Source organism: Dromiciops gliroides, chromosome 2, assembly GCF_019393635.1.
Source record: "Dromiciops gliroides isolate mDroGli1 chromosome 2, mDroGli1.pri, whole genome shotgun sequence".
NCBI lineage: Eukaryota > Metazoa > Chordata > Mammalia > Microbiotheria > Microbiotheriidae > Dromiciops > Dromiciops gliroides.
The window spans coordinates 184,170,951-184,188,979 of NC_057862.1; the positions used below are offsets into that span (position 1 = coordinate 184,170,951).

At 38.5% G+C, this 18,029-nt stretch overlaps 1 protein-coding gene across 1 annotated transcript; it reads right to left on the reverse strand.

The window, feature by feature from the left end:
* Nucleotides 1-742: 742 nt before the first annotated feature.
* On the reverse strand, nucleotides 743-11,679 carry ZNF770 (zinc finger protein 770). The gene is made up of 2 exons (XM_043985137.1): nucleotides 11,139-11,679; nucleotides 743-3,317 (listed from the first exon to the last, which is right to left on the reverse strand). Exon 2 carries the CDS (start codon nucleotides 3,242-3,244, stop codon nucleotides 1,187-1,189), a length of 2,058 nt encoding a protein of 685 aa, XP_043841072.1. The 5' UTR covers nucleotides 3,245-3,317; nucleotides 11,139-11,679; the 3' UTR covers nucleotides 743-1,186.
* Nucleotides 11,680-18,029: the final 6,350 nt, after the last annotated feature.

Sequence of the window (18,029 nt, forward strand, 5' to 3'; positions counted from 1 at the left end):
TATTTTGATATAATTGGTTTCCTTTATAATCCTATGTATTTTGTTTTATGCATTTAAATATATTCTGAGAAAGGGATCTATAGGTTTCATGAGATTGACAATGAGGTCCATGACACAAGAAAAGTTAAGAACCCCTGGCATTAGATTAAAGCAGGTGATGGAAAAAAGTCTGCCTCTATCTCCTGAGAAGAAATGTGATATTACTAGTCAATTCAACTCAACGAACATCTCATGTTCCCTCTATGTGAAGAAACCTAGGATTCAAAGAGGTTAAATGGGCAACGAGAATGTTGCATTCATTTTTACTTCCATTAATTCTCACTTTAAAAAAATGCAACTAGAGGATTCTACTATGAATATTGAGTAGTAAATGGACAATGGTCAAAGGACCTGAATTTCAGCCCAGGCCCACTCTACCACTACACACATACCTGTGTGACCATTGGCAAAATCACTTGATTTCTCAGCATCAATTTCCTTATCTAAAAATAGGAGGTAATGCCTGCACAACCTACCTCAATAGTGTTGCAAGAATCAAATGCATGCTCTACCTGAAGCACTTTGTAACCATAAAGCACTATATAAATGTCAGTTATACTTTCAGGTCATATGGAATACAAAGGAACTACAGTAAAGACTTTATTATTTCTAGGTGGGGACAACCTTCTGCCTCTTGGATTTTTGTGTACATGTAAAGAGATGGCACACTGCAAAGAATAACCCCACTAAAATGAATGTCATATTGTGATTTTTCAATAATACTTTTTAATATAGCCACCACATGAATTTGCAACATTAAAATAAAACACTGGACACTCAAGTATCATTTTTTTAAATGGGTGGGTACTCATACACAATATAGTTACTATTTTCTCATCCTATGACCTTACCATGCATGACAAGCAATTGCATATTAATTCACTCAATTTCAGTTCCATTCAATTCAACAAACACTTGAGGCCTAGTATATGCAAGGCACTATGCTAGGTGCTGAAAGGCATGCATACAAAGATGAATAAGACATAGTCCCTGCCTTTCAGCTAACGTAGACCCACTGATAATCACACATTCCAAATGCAATAGACTTTAAAAACAAAATCTCCAGGGAAACTGCCAGCGGTCTGCCTAGCACCAATTGTGGTGATTCTGTCAGTCACATAACCAAATTTAAGAAAACCATATTTTCCTATGGTCGCTCTTTGAAATGAGTAAGCTGGTGTCTCTTCCAGTGGGGTGCCTGTCTAAAGGTTTTGCCACACACTGAACATTCAAATGGCTTCTGTCCTGCATGTATTAAATAGTGTCTTTCAAGTTTGGATGGAGACCTGAAACTTTTAAAACAAACACTACACTGGTAAAGCAGGCCTTCATTCTTCTCAGAACTTCCTGAATAGCCATGGTAACGGCTATAACGCCTCTGCTCTGTCTCCAACAGTTTCTTAGACAGACAGGGCTGCATGTTTCTACCTTGGGTGACAATTATGAAATCCCCTGATTCTGTACTAATTTTAAATTCTGTTACTTCACTTGAGTCAGTCACCTCATATTCTTGTGCATCAGAAGCCTCGGAATAACCCACCAACTGAGAATTATCTCCTTGATGAGTGAAAAGTTTGTTTAAATTTTCAAATTCTACCTGGTAAATAGGTCTTTTAAAAGGAATTTTTTCAATGTGAGTGAGCTTATGCCTTTTTAAGTGAGCTGACTGTCTAAATGACTTCCCACAAATATTACAGCCAAAAGGTCTCTGACCAGTGTGAATTAGATAGTGTCTTTGAAGTTTGGATATTGAAGGAAAAACCTTTTCACATTTGTCACATGGACACATTTTATGTCTTGTATGCATATCATCAGAGGGAGCTGAAAGCGCATGTTGAAGCGCTTCAGGATCATCAAAGAACTCCTCACCAGATGGATTATAAATTGTTATGTCATTATTCACCGAATCATCTACATTTATAATACCTTCACTATTAATAGTACCTTTCAAACTGATTTCTGTACTAGGGCTCTGCAGTTGCTTTTGCCAGGAAAATGGCAAATGTCTTTTCTTTTTACTACTACTAACTTTCTTATAAGACCCAAATTTGCCATGAGGACTCTTAAAGGTTTTAGGTGAGGCATTCTGATCAGAGCTTTGCTCCCCAAGAACATCACGATTTTTCAAGAACCTAGTTTTAAATTTCTTTTTGTCAGACCGAAAGGCATCTAACTGCTTATCCCCAGGACGCCTAAGCTTAGCCAAAACTTTACCTTTAACATTAGTTTTGTAGTTGTGGTTTCTTTTGAAGCTGTTTGTATTTTTAGTATCTGCTGCATGCAAACATTTGTGAACACTGAGAATCTGCTCTGATTCAAAACACTGCTCACATTCTGGACACTGAAAAGGGACAATATAAATAGAGTCAACATCAATTGGTGTATTCTCCTCAGATTCTTGTGTGTCACTACTTTCAAAACCGTCCTGCTTTAAATTTAATTTAATTGGTACTGAGCGTGGCTCCGGACTCTTTTTCTTGAATGAAATAGTCTGAAAATTCTTTTTTCTGGTATGAATTTGTTTATGCTTTAGTAGTTTGCTCTGTATCTTAAATCCCTTTTGACAGAAACAACACTGAAAAGGTCTCTCTTCTGTATGTGTTAGCTGATGGATTTTCAAATGAGTTGACTGTCTAAATGACTTACTGCAAAGAGAACATTTAAAAGGTTTCTGGCCAGTATGAATAAGTAAGTGCCTTTCCAGCTTTGAGCGGGATGGAAACATCTTGCTGCAGGTATCACATGCATGGATTTTCTTTCTTCTCCTTGCAGTGCCATACACATGATCTGATTTGGAAGATGGGTGTAATACCCACCTCTCTTCTGTTGAAAACGAACGGTATACTCCATAAGTTGGTTTCTCTTGCTTGGATTCCACCAATTTTTTGACTGGCTTTACATCACTCTGGTAGGTTTCATTGTGGAGCTGCTGATGTTTCAAGAAAGTTATTAGATTTTTAAAGTGTCGTTGACAAATACTGCATTTAAATGGCAGCTTGTGAGTTAGCTGATGTCTTTCCAGATGAACTAGTTGCCTAAAAGTTTTATGACAAACATGGCACTCAAATGGCTTTTGACCAGTATGAATAAGATAATGTCTGGCTAATTTTGATGGTGTTTCAAAGTGCTTGAAGCAAATATTACAAATATATGGCCTCTTCCTAGGTAGCTTGTTAGACACCACACACTGTTCAACTTTTACCATTTTAAAATTTCAGTCACAAAATTCTTTAGTGAATTCCACTGAAATCCATTGTTTTCTTAAACTCCATAGGTTTCTAAAAGTTAAAAAGAAAAAAATATTATTTCAAGGACTTTTTGGTCATAGTATAAAGATGAATGGTATCTTCAGGTAAAAATACTATGTAGAAAGGAAAACCTGAGCTTTTTCTGAATTTAAAAATAAAATACCCATTCTTGATAGCAATATCATAGATCTATCCTTCAAAATAATATAACTGATTTTAGACATCCTAAGAAATAAGCCTTTAAAAGGAAAATAACTTATAACTCTACAAAATTCCTTAGGTAGGTAACAGTTCTTTAGAAAAAGATCAGCCACAGGCATGTGAATAACTAGCTAAATTGGATATGTTTCTCTCCATTAAATTAATATGATTTCTAATTTAAGTGTGTATGTGTGTGTGTGTGTGTGTTTTTTAACATAAATAACATTTTTGGAGATGAGAAAGACAAATTCTTTGTTGCACTATTAGCACATTCTTTTCAACTGTCAACTATTTCTGTAAATGGAAGAACACCACAGGCAATAAGAGATGTAGTGGAAAATTCACAGTACTAAGTCAGATTTTTGATTCTGGCTCTGTCACTTAGTAGGCAAGTAACCTTGCACAAATCATTTCAACTTGTAGTCCTCAGTTTCCTACTCTGTGAAATGGGGATAACGGCACTTTCCCTGCTTACCTCATAAGGTTGAATAATAATAAAATGCAACAACATGGAAAAGTTATTTGAAAATTGCAAAGTGATACATAAATGTAAGATATCATTATAGACAGTAGGCTCTATGAGGGCAGGGACCATATGTTCTTAACTTCTATTATCAAATCTTGAACACAACAGGCACTCAACAAATAATTATGAATGAATAACTTATCAGGGTAGCTAACTAATAATTAAACTGGTTAGAGTTGTAATTCCTTTTACTTCTCTGTAGTGGGAGTGACTAAAAGGGGAGATAGAAAAGCAAAGGACATGGATAATTAGCTCCAGAATGGCCCAGAGTGGCCTATATAGTAAAGTCAGTAAATAATAAAACAGGTGGCATGGTGGGTAGAACACTGGACTTAAAGTCAGTCAGACTTTAGCTCTAACACTACCTCAGCCACTTACCAGCTGTGTAACAGGGAGAGAATCACCTACTATATCTTAGTCTCAGTTTTCTCAAGCATAAAATGGGGTAATAATAATACCTATCTCAGGACTGTCATCAAATGAGATCAAATGATCAAATGATCTAAGCATTTAGCAAACCTTAAAGCACCATGTACATGTTAACTATTATCATTATTATTTGGGGTGGTAGTAACTTCAGAGTCAATACAGGCACACAAACATTCTAATCTATATTCTTGTAGTTTTCCCTGTAACTCCAACAATCACTATTACTCTGCCTTGACAACTTCAAAAAGAGTTTTCTTCTTACTCTTCTACCTATGTTCACCTCTCTCTTAGAGGAAGCAATCAGAGTCTGGCCCCACTTTTTAATTAGGGCCAGGGCAGAAGGAAGTCTAACCATTCGGCAGCTAGGTGGCCCTGTGGATATAGTACTGGGCCTTGAGTCAGAAAGATTCATCTTCCTAAGTTCAAATCTGGCCTCAGACACTTGCTAGCTGTGTGACCCTAGGCAAATCACTTAACCCTGTTTGCCTCTGTTTCCTTATCTGTAATATGAGCTGGAGTAGGAAATGGCAAACCACTTCAGTATCTTTGCCAAGAAAACCCCAAATGGGGTCATGTATAGTTGGACGTGACTGAAAAGCGACTGAACAACTGAAGGAGGTCAGAAATATAGTTCTATTTTGTTAGCAGCAATTTGAAACATGAGCCTTTGGCTTTTCCAAGGTCATGCCTTAACCCCAGAATTACTGAATAAAAATCCTTCGTCATCATACCTAGGAAGTGGCTATTCAGCCTGTTCTTGAAGAATTCCAGGAACAGCTCTTTCCATTTGTGTATAGCTCAACTGTTTGGAAATAGTTCCTTATATCAAGTCTGAATTTTCCTCTCTGAAACTTCCACTTGTTCCTCTTACTTCTTGCCCTCTGGATTCAAGCAGAACAAATCTAATCCCTCTGCTATGTGACAACCTTTCAAATACTTGAAAACAGCTATACTGTCCATTCTAAGTGTCTCTTCTCCAGGCAAAATACCCTCTGCCTCAGGCCAGTTCCTTCTAATGATACTCATGGAAAGAAGTCACAGTCCTTCACCATGCTGGTTGCCCTCTTCTGGACAGTCTCTAGCTGGACAAGTCTTTCTTGAAATATGAACTGAACAAGAACTGAACCAGGGCAGAGGTCAAGAGGACTATCGCCTCTGAAAGATCAAGCTCTACACCTAAGATTACATTTGCCTCCTTGGCTTCCATATCATACTACTGAATCATACAGCCTCTAGATCTCTTTAAGACAAACTGCAACCTAACCTCTAACTTGTACTTGTAATATTGATTTTTTGAACTCCAAAGCATAAGAATTTATATTTATCCCTATTACATTTTATCTGGTTTGATTTGGTCTATTATTTTAGTCTGTCAATATCTTTTTAAATCCTTAATGTCATCAAATGTATTAGCTCCTCCCTCTTCACCCCAATTTTGGGTCATCTGTGAATATGATGAGAATATCATCTATGCTTTTATCCAAGACACTAACAAAAATGTTAAATAGCACAGGACCAAGCACAGATCCCTGGGACACTCCACTGAAGACAACCTTCCAAGTGGCATCAAATCATTAATGACTACTACCCTTTGGTTCTAGCCATTCAACACAAAATGGCACACATCCATATTGGTTCTCCTCATTAACCTACATTAGAAATATGATAAGAGCTATTTGTAATTTATCAACAAAGCAAGCTATCATATACTAGATGCTGTATATTTATAGAATTTCCCAAGAAGTTCTGATCTAGAGGTAGGGAGAAAAATAAATCTGCAGCTTTATTCAAAATTACCAAGTAATCTATTAAGCTGAAATGACTAGGATCCTATTTAGAACCAGAGTACATCACAGCTAAATAGCATTCTTCCGATGATCTATTCTACCCTACTTATTGAAATAAAATGCTAAAGAGCATAAAGTAAAAAACAATTCAGTGACAAGAGGGGTAGCAATATAATACACATCACAAGAATCCTTTAATGTTAAAACAATTAACTACTAATTATTTGTGATATATCTAGAAATCAGAGATTTTCTCCTAAAGATTAAAATGCTACATAAACTTCCAAAAACCCCACTGTGAACATCAGGGAATGGGATACAAGTAATCAATAGAGCCAAGACTAGGGCATAAGCAAGGTAAAGAGCTGCTGGGGTGGGGGCATGCACAGCAAACACTGGAAGGTCAAAAGGAACAACAAAGAACAATTTTAACTTAACTGCATCTGTGAGGGGGGAAATGATAAATACACATAATTTAGTAACATAAAATTATATTATTCATGTTAGAAGGGTATTTGTTTTGCAACAAGTTGCCCATGTTATAGTCAAGACACCAATTTTCTAGTTTGCTGCCTCAGGGGCAGCTAGGTAGCACAGTGGAAAAAGCACCGGCCTTGGATTCAGGAGGACCTGAGTTCAAATATGACTTCAGACCCTTGACACTTACTAGCTGTGTGACGCGCTGGGCAAGTCACTTAACCCCAACTGCCTCACCCCCAAAAAACCAAACAAACAAAAACTCGCCTCTGAGTGTACAAATACCACGATCTGGCTCTAATGATCAAAAACATTTTTTTGATCAAAATTTTTTTAAAAAACATGAATCCCATACTATGCAAAACCGATTAACTTCAGTGTCCTTTCTGTGAAATATTTTTGCAATAGTCTGTTCCTGAGTTGAACAATCAGGGCCCAGAAGTTGGAAATCTACAGCATTGATGCCAATGATGCTATGGTTTTCCAAGGTGCACCAACAATACCTGACCTATTAACCTGTGAACTCTTACTTTTGTTGAACCCCAGATTTGTACAGTGACTGCCATAAGATCTCAGACTGAGAACTAAAAAGGGGCCTTAGAAGCCATCTAGTCCATCAACCCTGTGTAAGTCCCACATTTCAAAGGTGAGCTTGTAAGCCACTGATAGTCCCACCCTTCAACCTCTTCATTTCAAGAATCAGTTCTAAGCTGGGAAATAATTTTTACAGCCAGCATTTCTGATAAAGGCCTCAGGTCTAAAATATATAGAGAACTGAATCAAATTTTTAAGAATATAAGTCATTCCCCAATTAAGTTTTCAGATGAAGAAATTAAAGCTATCTACAGCCATATGAAAAAATGTTCTCAATGACTACTGATTAGAGAAATGCAAATTAAAACTACTCTGAGATACCACCTCACACCTATCCAATTGGCTAATATGACAAAAAAAAGGAAAATCATAAATGGAGATGTGGGAAAATTGGAACACTAATGCACTGTTAGTGGAGTTGTGAACTGATCCAACCATTGTGGAGAGCAATTTGGAACCATGCCCTAAAGGCTATAAAACAACATACCCTTTGACCCAGCAATACCACTACTAGGTCTATATTCCAAAGAGATCATGGAAAAGGGAAAAGGACCCACATGTACAAAAATATTTATAGCTGCTCTTTTTGTGGTGGCAAAGAATTGGAAATTGAGGGGATGCCCATCAATTAGGGAATGGCTAAACAAGTTGTGGTATATGAATGTAATGGAATACCACTGTGCAGTAAGAAATGCTGAGCAGGAGAATTTCTTTTTTTGTTTGTTTGTTTTGCGGGGCAACAGGTTTAAATGACTTGCCCAGGGTCACACAGCTAGTAAGTGTCAAATGTCTGAGGTCAGATGAACAGGAGAATTTCTGAAAAATCTGGAAAGACTTACATGAATTGATGCTGAGTAAAATGAGCAGAACCAAGAGAACACAGTAACTGCAATACTGTGTGATCATCTATCAACTATGATAGACTTAGCTCTTCTAAGCAATACCATGATCCAAGAAAATGCCAAAAGACTCATGATGGAAAACATTCTCCACATCCAGAAAAAGAACTATGCAGTCTGAATGCAAATTGAAGCATACTATTTTCATTTTTTTTGTTGTTTCTTCTTTCTTGTGTTTTTTTTCCCCTTTTGTTCTGATTCTTCTCTCACAACATGACTAATGTAGAAATATGTTTGACATGATTATAATGTATAACCTATATCAGATTGCTTGCTGGCTTAGGGAGGGGGGAGGGAAGGGAGAAAAATTTGGAATTCAAAATCTTGCAAAAATGAATGTTGAAAACTATCTTTACATGTAATTGGAAAAAATAAAATAAAATACTATTTAAAAAAAATAAGAATCAATTCTAATCCTTACCTCTCATCTGAGCTACAGGCCCTCACTCCAAAATTCAAAATTAAGACTATTGTTTTATCAGTCCTAAGAAAGGAGGGGTTATGTCTTATTTATTAGACTTTGTTTCTCCCTCAAAGCAAGTTATTATTACCCTCCAACAGGTGCTTTAAAAAAAGCACTCTGATTGAATGGATGAGGACCCAGGATGACCTCTTTTCCTACTTCCAGTGAGAACCAGGACACAATCTCAGTTGCTATCTTATATTCCCGCTGAATGCAAAGAGAGTTGGGCTTGGTATATCACTTTTGTAAGGATGTTGTAAGGCTGTTCACCTTTCAGTTGAAACTTAATTTCCTTCTTCTATTTAATAGAAAATGCTGCAAAACATGATCCTGAAGACTTAGCAATATGTGATCTCTCAGCTTTTCTGGAGAGAATAGTTTGTTTTTTTGTTTGTTTGTTTTGTTTTTTGTTTTCTGCAGGGCAATGAGGGTTAAGTGACTTGCCCAGGGTCACATAGCTAGTAAGTGTCAAGTGTCTGAAGCTGGATTTGAACTCAGGTACTCCTGAATCCAGGGCCGATGCTTTACCACTGCGTCATCTAGCTGCCCTGAGAATAGATTTTAAAATAAGAAATTAAGAACTTTTTCCTATTCTAAATGAAAAATAAAAATATGACACAGAGTCAGGTCAAGTTCAACCAGGAAATTATATAGTTTCCCATTTATGGGATAGCATAACTGTCCTCTATGTTCTGACAATTTAGGGATGCACTTAACATGACAAAAATTTATGGAATTTTGAACATGGAAATGATTAGCCTTGCCCCTCATTTCACATAAGGAGAAAACAAGCCCCCAGAGAGGTAAGTGGTATAAGCTCATAGAGGTAGTTAATAGCATAGCCAAAACTGAAAAACTAGGTCTCCTGTCTCCCTCCCAATCAGGACAATTTTTCACATCAAGTGACCTGAACCACTGATTCTCCTTCGTAAAGTTATTCTTGGGTTCTAACACCCACAAATTGATCAAAACACTTCTTGAATCTACTGAAAAACACCAAGGTTGTCTTTTAATAACCTGGTAACTCCAAACTCCTTGATTTATATGGATTCCTATAGCACTGTCTTGGCAGTCAAAATCAGGGCAATCACTTAACCTGAGTCTAGATTTCTCTACCTGCACAACAGGGGGGCGGGAAAAAGTATTATTAAGTGCCTACAGTGTGCCAAGTTAACAAAGGTTAAGTGACTTGCCCAGGGTTATAGAGCTAGTAAGTTTATGGCTAGTTTTGTAGTCAGGGATTCCAGATTCCAGGCCCTGCTCTCTATTCACCACCCAGCTTCTTCTAGGGGATGATGATTCTGGCATTTAAAACACTATATAAGTGTGGGGATGGCTGTCAATTCAAATGAAAAACAAGAAACAAAAAATTTGGACTCAAATAATTTTTGGACCCCTGGAGCAATTTTTTAATAGCATTTTCCTTATCTAGAGGCAGAGGGGTAACAGCAGAAGGCATGCTGGACCTAGAGTCTGAGAAACCAGAGTTCAAGTCTAGACGCTGGCACTTACCAGATGTGTGACCCTGGGCAAGTTACTTAAGCTCTGTCTGTCTCAGTTTCTTTGCTTGTAAAATGTGGAGCATAACAATGTTGCGGGTACCTTTCCCTCCTACACCTACTACCTCCCTGGGTTGTTGTGAAGATAAAAATGAGATATTTGAAAAGTGCTTTTCATACCTTAAACCAGTTTAGAAATACTAGTTTTTATTATTATCATCCCAATTCCATCTACACCACCATCCACTTTCATCCTTTGTCTTTCCACAAAACAGTTTAAAAATGTTATCTAATTGCCAATCCAGTGCATTTCCCTTTCTAGGTAGGTGCCTACTCTACCCTCCTACACCTATCTCCCAGGGTTGTTGTGAAGACAAAATGATATATTTATAAAGTGCTTTCCAAATATTAAAGAGCTTTATAAATACTAGTTATTATTATTATCATCCTCTCAACTCTGCCCACATCATTATTCCCTTTCATCCTTGGCCTCTTCACACAAACAGTTAAAAAATGTTACCTAATTGCTGGTGTGGTGCATTTCCCTCCGATCCCTACAGAGGCTAGAGAAAGAATTCAAGCTGTCAAGCTGGGGAGGGCAGAAAGCTACTGGGGGGGGGGTCTGAGACACCGCCCCCGCCCCCGCTCCCTGCAGATGGAGACGGTCACGGATGGAGACAGTCACGCACGGAGACAGGCACGCGCACACACACACACTCACGCGCACACACATACTCACGCACAAGCTTGGGGCAGGGATAGGGATGGGGATAAGGCTGGGAAGGAGAGGGCGCAGATACTGTTCAGTAACAGCAACAGGGGAGGGGGGAAGGGACGGAGGCCTGCTTCACCCACGCACCCCCATCCCCGCCCCCGCCCGGGGCGGGTCCCTCTCCCAGAGGCAAGACAGGCAGGGGCTTCCCCACGCGTTCCGAGCTTGCCCCGCCCCACCGACTCGGCCCTCCACCTCACGCACCTGGAGTCGGGACAGCGAGGAGCTGAGGAAGAGGAGAGCGACAAGCCCCAGAGGAGCAACAGCAGCAGCGGCAAAAGCGGCGGCGGCGACGGCGGCAACGAGGTTCACCGCGCAGCCGCAACTCCGCGAGAGAGCAACTCGGACGAGGTTCCGGGCAGAAACTAGCTCTGGCTTCCTCTCAGTGCGGCTTCCGTCGCTTTCCGAGATCATTGGTCGTGCGTAGAAAAAGGCATTGGCCTCTGCCCCTGCGCCCCACGCCCCAGACCAACATGCCGATGGGACGGGCAGCTGTCCCCATTCTTACTCTACCGAACGTAAAAGGTGGAGTGGAATTTGATTTCCACGGTCACCTACCCCTAGACTCAAGCCATGGAAAACCAACCAGGGGGAAGTAGGCCCCCTACAGTTTGTCTGGACCGGAAAGCACTATGTACCTTTCCCCGACCAAAACAGTTGCTATTAGTATTAAGTTCCGGATCATGGACGTTCTTAACACTGGAATTTGAACAGTAGCCTGCATTTATATAGCTACTTTAGATTTTATTTGAGCCTCACCCTTTTAGGTGGTAGCGACGTGATAAATAAAGCACTGAGAAATTGTAATGTGATATGTAACTAAAGTGTGCCTCTGTCCCAAGGCTGCCTGCCATTAGCAATTGAGGGATATCGAGACAGAATCACTCCTCCCTAGACAGTTCTTGATGGATTCAGTAACAGTGGTCTTCTTAAACCTTTTAATAACATTTTAAAAAAAATCTTAAGGTACTGAAAATTCTTTGCTATATGGACCATTTCGTGTCTCTAACAAAACAGACAATTTTTTGGCAATAAATTGTGGATTCCTTCCCCCACGATTCATTTATAACCCAGAAGCTTTAGTTTTTCTAGAATTTCTCTTAGCAATAACTTAAGATACCACAATTTTTACTATTGCTCTTCCTAAATTCTCCATTTATTTCAAGCACTATACTGGATTCGTTCTTTCATTTCTATAATCCTAGTAATGGAAGAAGGTACCACTCACAAATATCTGTCTTGTGACAGGACTCAAGAAAACCTAAAGAACGTCATGATCTGAATAATTTGTTCTCCTGAAAAGGAACACTCTTCTGCAAGAAGTCAAGCTAATAAGACAGAAAAAGATTTAGACAATAAAGAAATAGAAAGAACTCATAACCTATGCCTATGTGCTTTCATTAAAACTCTCACTTCATATGGTTTTCTATCTATTCTCCTTCTAACTTATATTACTATTCATTGTGACTCAGGACAACTAGCCTATCACCATCTCCTGCACTAGATGTACACAGTCTACAATATTAACAATATGAATGAAGAGAAAATCTGGTACTCTATCACTCTGCAGTTGGTTCATCAATTGTCCCCATTTGGTATGGATTCTTTCCCATGAAGGATGGATCGTATGCAAGTAGCCTTCATCGTAGGCCTCCCTATAGTTCTATGTGCATCTTGGTATATTCATTTAATCTGGTTTACCACCTTCTCCAGGTCCCATAAGTTGTTCTCTCCATATGTCTCTGCTGCTAACTGCATATTTTAAAGGTTAACCATGGTGCTAATATGTTTTTTGTTTCTTTACTCAACTGTAAGACTGTGTGTTGGGGGGGGGCGGTTTCTATTTCCTCATTAATCCTTTCATTCAATAAGCATTTATTAAACACCCCTTATGGAAAAGTGCTGGCAAAGAGTCTTCAAAGACCAAGAAAAGAAAAGAAACAATTCTTGCCCTCAAGAAGTTTATATTATACTGGGGGAACTAACATGTATACAGATAAGTCAGATAAGTCAACGTGATGTGGGATGGAATTTAAGACCAAATTGATCGTAAGTCGTCCCAAAAGAATTACAAGACTCAGTGACTCAGTTTCCCAAGTTTTATTGCAATACTGTGAGTGAACACAGAGAGAACCAGAAAAGTGGAAAGGTATCTCTTGAAGAGGGAAAGAAAAGATAGTTATATTCATAGTATGGATAAATTGGTTATCAGTCTCATAATCTCTACCTTAGGGAGATACAGGGGAGGGCTTATCCTAATTTGGACTTCCTGGGGTCATAAGGCAACCCCTGAGGCCGGCACCTTTTTCTGGGGAGGTGTGTTTTCAGGGTTTACAAGTCATAAGGTGAATCTGGGGACAAATTTGGTGTTTTCTACGCAGGTCACTTTTTGATTCCCATGGCTAGTTTAAAAATATTTTCATTTATCAGTTTGAATTTCTATACCCTGTTTGTGTATCATTGTTATGGTTAAGGTCTCTATGACCTGGCTCTTTATGTTCTTGTTATGGGTGCTGATTAATGTGGGTAACAAGAACCTAGGTCCTGACTAGTATTAATGAAGACTCAAGTTTTAAGTTATCCATTAACTGAGGTTTGAATGCCGCTTAGAGCTCTAATCTAAATTAGAGCTTGGGTCTTAAGTTTTTCTGTTAACCCCTTTTTTGCCTCCTACATCAAATGTGTTTATATAATAGACAAATAAAAAGTAATTTGGGGGTGAAGGAAGAGTACTAACAACTGGAAGATGAGGAAAGGCTTTGAATAGCAGGAAGCAAGTGAGCTAAGTCTTGAAGGAAGCTGGAAGAGACAGAGGAGTTTGTGGCAGTACTGCTTGTACAAAGGCATGTAGGTGGGAGATTAAATGTTGTGTATGTAGATATAGAGAATTTGGTGGATCGTGGAGTTTATGAGGGAGAGTAATATGAAATCACGCTGGAAGACTAAGTTGGAAGTAGATTACAACAGAATTTAATTGCTAACAGGGAAGTTTGCATAATGTCCTAGAAGTTGGAACCTCTGAAGCTGTGGGAATAAGAGAGTGATATGATCACACCTGGACTTTAGGAATATTGATTTGGCAACTAGGTATTGGAAAGAAGGGGGACGGTAGGCAAGAATACTTAGAAAGTTATTATGATAATCTATGCCAAAGATGTTGAAGGTATGAATTAAGGAAGTGGCTATTATGCATAGAGAAGGAGGGAGATGAGAAAGATGTGGAGGTAAAATTAACAAAACTTGGCAAATGATTAGATATTGGATGACAGGAAGAGGGAAGAGTCAAAGATGTCTAAGGTTGCAAACCTGGGTGACTTGAAGGGTAGTGGTACCTCTTAGAGAAACAGGACAGTTAGGAAAAGAAAGGGATGGACTTATTGGAAAGGATGAGTTATAATTTGCACATACTGAATTTGAGATGCCTATGAGTCAGCCATCCAGTTGGAAATATCCAATAGATAGTTGTTGATATGGGATAGAGTGATTTTTGGCATTGTTAAACTTCAAAGTGGTGGCTCTGTCATGAGCAATGGATTCTGAGATCTCAAAATACCTGACAGAATTGAATCTCTGAAGAGATACATCTGTATTTTTTTTACAATATTGATATATTGCCATATTGGATGCTCTAAACTTTGAATATTTTTGTCTCTCCTCCTTTTTCTCCTTCAGTGGCACACTTATTCAATAATGCAGTACTATTATGATGGCTGGACATTGGGAAGGGGGAAGGGGAGCGGGGAGATTCCATTGGTCTAACTTAACCGTACTTGTGGTTGAGAGATGGGAAAAGGGGATAATAACAGTGCCTCCTAACCATGTCCCTTCTTTTATAGTGGTTTATGCTCTTTAGTCAAATGTTTAATTAGAAACAACATTAAATATTAATAACAACTACACTTGCTTAGAAGCTGTTTACTTTAAATTAATTCATTTTCATGCATAAAAGGTCTATTCTTTCAAGTCCTCTTGAGAATTCTTTGCCCCTTCCTTATAATTTACTTTTCCTCATATGATTAAAGTTAGTACTCCATTCTTCTGTTTCAGCTTTTTTTTATTTGTAATATCTCATATTAACTTAATATCTACCAAACAACTTATAGGTTCAGGGTTCCCCAGTTTTCCAATTCCAAATCTATTTTCCCTCATAGATGAGTGTGAGAGGTAAAGGCATAGAGATAAAGCTAAACCTAGGAGGTCCTTCTTTACATAAATAATTTCTCCATTCTTAGACTTTTAAACTGCTTCCAGTTTAAATATTTGAACAAACAGCTATTTCTTTTAATACTCAAAGGGTATACCCCTAACAATGAATTATTTCATCTAAGAGCATGATCATTTTTATAATCTGCTGGACATTACTCAATTGGTCCCCAGGAAGATTCTACAAGTTTGAAATTTGCCAGCAATAAACAAGTATACTTGTTTCTCCACAACCATGCCAGCATAGTTTCATTATTTTCAGTCTCTCTATTTTGATGGACGTGAAGCAGTACCGTCAAGTGGTTTTAATTTGTACCTTTTTGTTTATTAATGAGGTTGAGCCTTTTTTTAAAAAAATGCAAATTAACAATGTATTTCCTCTTTTGAAAACAGACTCTTGGGGCAGCTAGATGGCACAGTTGATAGAGCACGGGCCCTGGAATCAGGAGTACCTGAGTTCAAATCCGGCCTCAGATATTTGACACTTACTAGCTGTGTGACCCTGGGCAAATCACTTAACCCCATTTGCCTCACCAAAAAAAAAAAAAAAAAACCCAAAACGAAAATAGACTCTTTACATTTTTTGACCATTTATCTATTTGTCCCCTTCTCTCCTCTAATACTGTTACCACTCTGGTGAAGGCCCTAATCACCTCACACTTGGACTATTAGAATAGCTTGCTGATGGGTCTTCATACCACAAGTTTCTCCCCACTCCAATCAAGTTACCACTTTTTTTTAAACAGTTTTACATTTTTTAGATGCCAGAGTTTTATCTCTCATGTTTGCCATAAGTATTTCCCCAATCTGTTATTTTAAACATATTTTTTTGCTACATAGACTTTTTTAAAGTCAAGCACACCTATCTAGTCCTCAGACATTAAGAATTCTCTCTATTTGTGGAACAAAAAGTTCTCTTTCCTCTATTCAGAGAAATAATCCCATTTTTCTTCCATTTTTTCCCTAGAGTTTTTTTTTTCATTTTAATCCTTTCATTCAGCTGGAATTCACTGGAGTATATGGTTTAAGACATAATTCCAAATTCCCTTTCTGCCTAATTGAAAGTCAATTTTCCCAAGCACATTCATCAAATATTTCCCCCAATTCATATTTACTAAAGGTTGGCTGGATGTCTGGTGAATTCATTCTATTTCATCAATTTATTTCTTTAGTTGTTTTGCCTAGTTCAAGGAACTTTGGGCAATAACAACTTTGTAATATTTTTGGTTCCTAAGCACATTTTTTCATTCTTTTTTCTTCTAAACTTAATGAACATTTAAAAAAAAGAATAATTCCATATGCAAAGTAAAACAGAAAAGATGATTCTGTGATACCACGAATCTCTTTTATCTACAGTTCGCTTCTTAAAAAGTATATAATAAATTCAAAGCATCCCTTTCAAAACTGGCCTCCTTCTGTGTGTTTCCTATAACCTCTATGCTAACCCCCAGATTTGCATCTCTATCTACCATACATCTCAACTGGATGTCCCATAGACATCTTAACCTCACCCATATTTTAACCTAAACTCATTGTGCAAATCCTGCACTCTTTCTACCTTCTCTGTTACTGTCAAGGGCACCACTATCCTCTTAGTCACCCAAGCTGACAACCTAGGTGTGATCCTTGACACCTCACTTTCATTCCACAAATCAGTGAAAATGAGTACCTTGATTTGCTTACACCCCCCAATTCCAGGTAACTAGAACAACTGTCTTCACCATCAGTCCTTTGTATGTTGAAATCAACCCAGCTGGTCATGCAGGGGAACTCTGAACGCAAAGACTATGTGACTGTGGATATGGACCGTGTCTTCAGCTATTTCCCAACTCTGGAATAATCTTTTTTCTTTTTGAAGAGATCTCAGCAAGATCTTGAACTGAACTTCCCATCACCAAGAATGCCTTCTAATTTCTGTATCAAAGGCCACATCTTCCACCCCCCAAATTCCTCATACACCCCCTCCTCACTTTGGGAGTGGGCTTTTCTAAGCTCACCTTTATTCTTAATTATTTACCTGTCTGTTTAAACTGTATATAAATCCTTGCAATTTATTGCTTGGGGTCCAATTCAACCATGATCATGCTAGATTTTCTTCCCGGCTCAATAAAATCTTTCTTTTAATTTTTATAGGCATTGTCTTTCTTTGGTTTCCTATTAGGAAGGAAGGGATTTAAATCTCATGAACTGGCCTTTATGTTCTCTGGAGAACTGGACATTGCATTCTTTGGTCTTCCCTTTTGGGGAGAGATCTAAATTCTGTTAAGAGAGCCTTTGTCTCAGTTTACACATCCAAGCTGTTGTCAAGGTTTGAATTTACCTTCCTAACATTTCTACCATTTGTCCCCTTCTCTCCTCTAATACTGTTACCACTCTGGTGAAGGCCCTAATCACCTCACACTTGGACTATTAGAATAGCTTGCTGATGGGTCTTCATACCACAAGTTTCTCCCCACTCCAATCAATGTTTCATTCAGCTACTGAAAGTGATCTTCCTACAACTTGGGTCTGTCTGGCCACAACCACCACCCCAGCTTTCTAAACTCTATGGTTGACAATTACCTCAATAAGGGGCAGTTAGGTGGCACAGTGGGTAGAGGACCGGCCCTGGAGTCAGGAGGACCTGAGTTCAAATATGGTCTCAGACACTTAACACTTACTAGCTGTGTGACCCTGGGCAAGTCACTTAACCCCAATTGCCTCACCCCCCCCCCAAAAAAAAGACAATTACCTCAACGATCCATTTAGCATTCAAAGGCCTTCATAACCTGCCCCTTCTCCCCAGTCTTTCCAGGATTTTTACACCTTCCTTCCACATACTTTTCCTTCCAGTGACCCTGATTTCCTGACTGTTCCTCTAAAAAGACACTTCAACTTCAGGCATTTTCACTA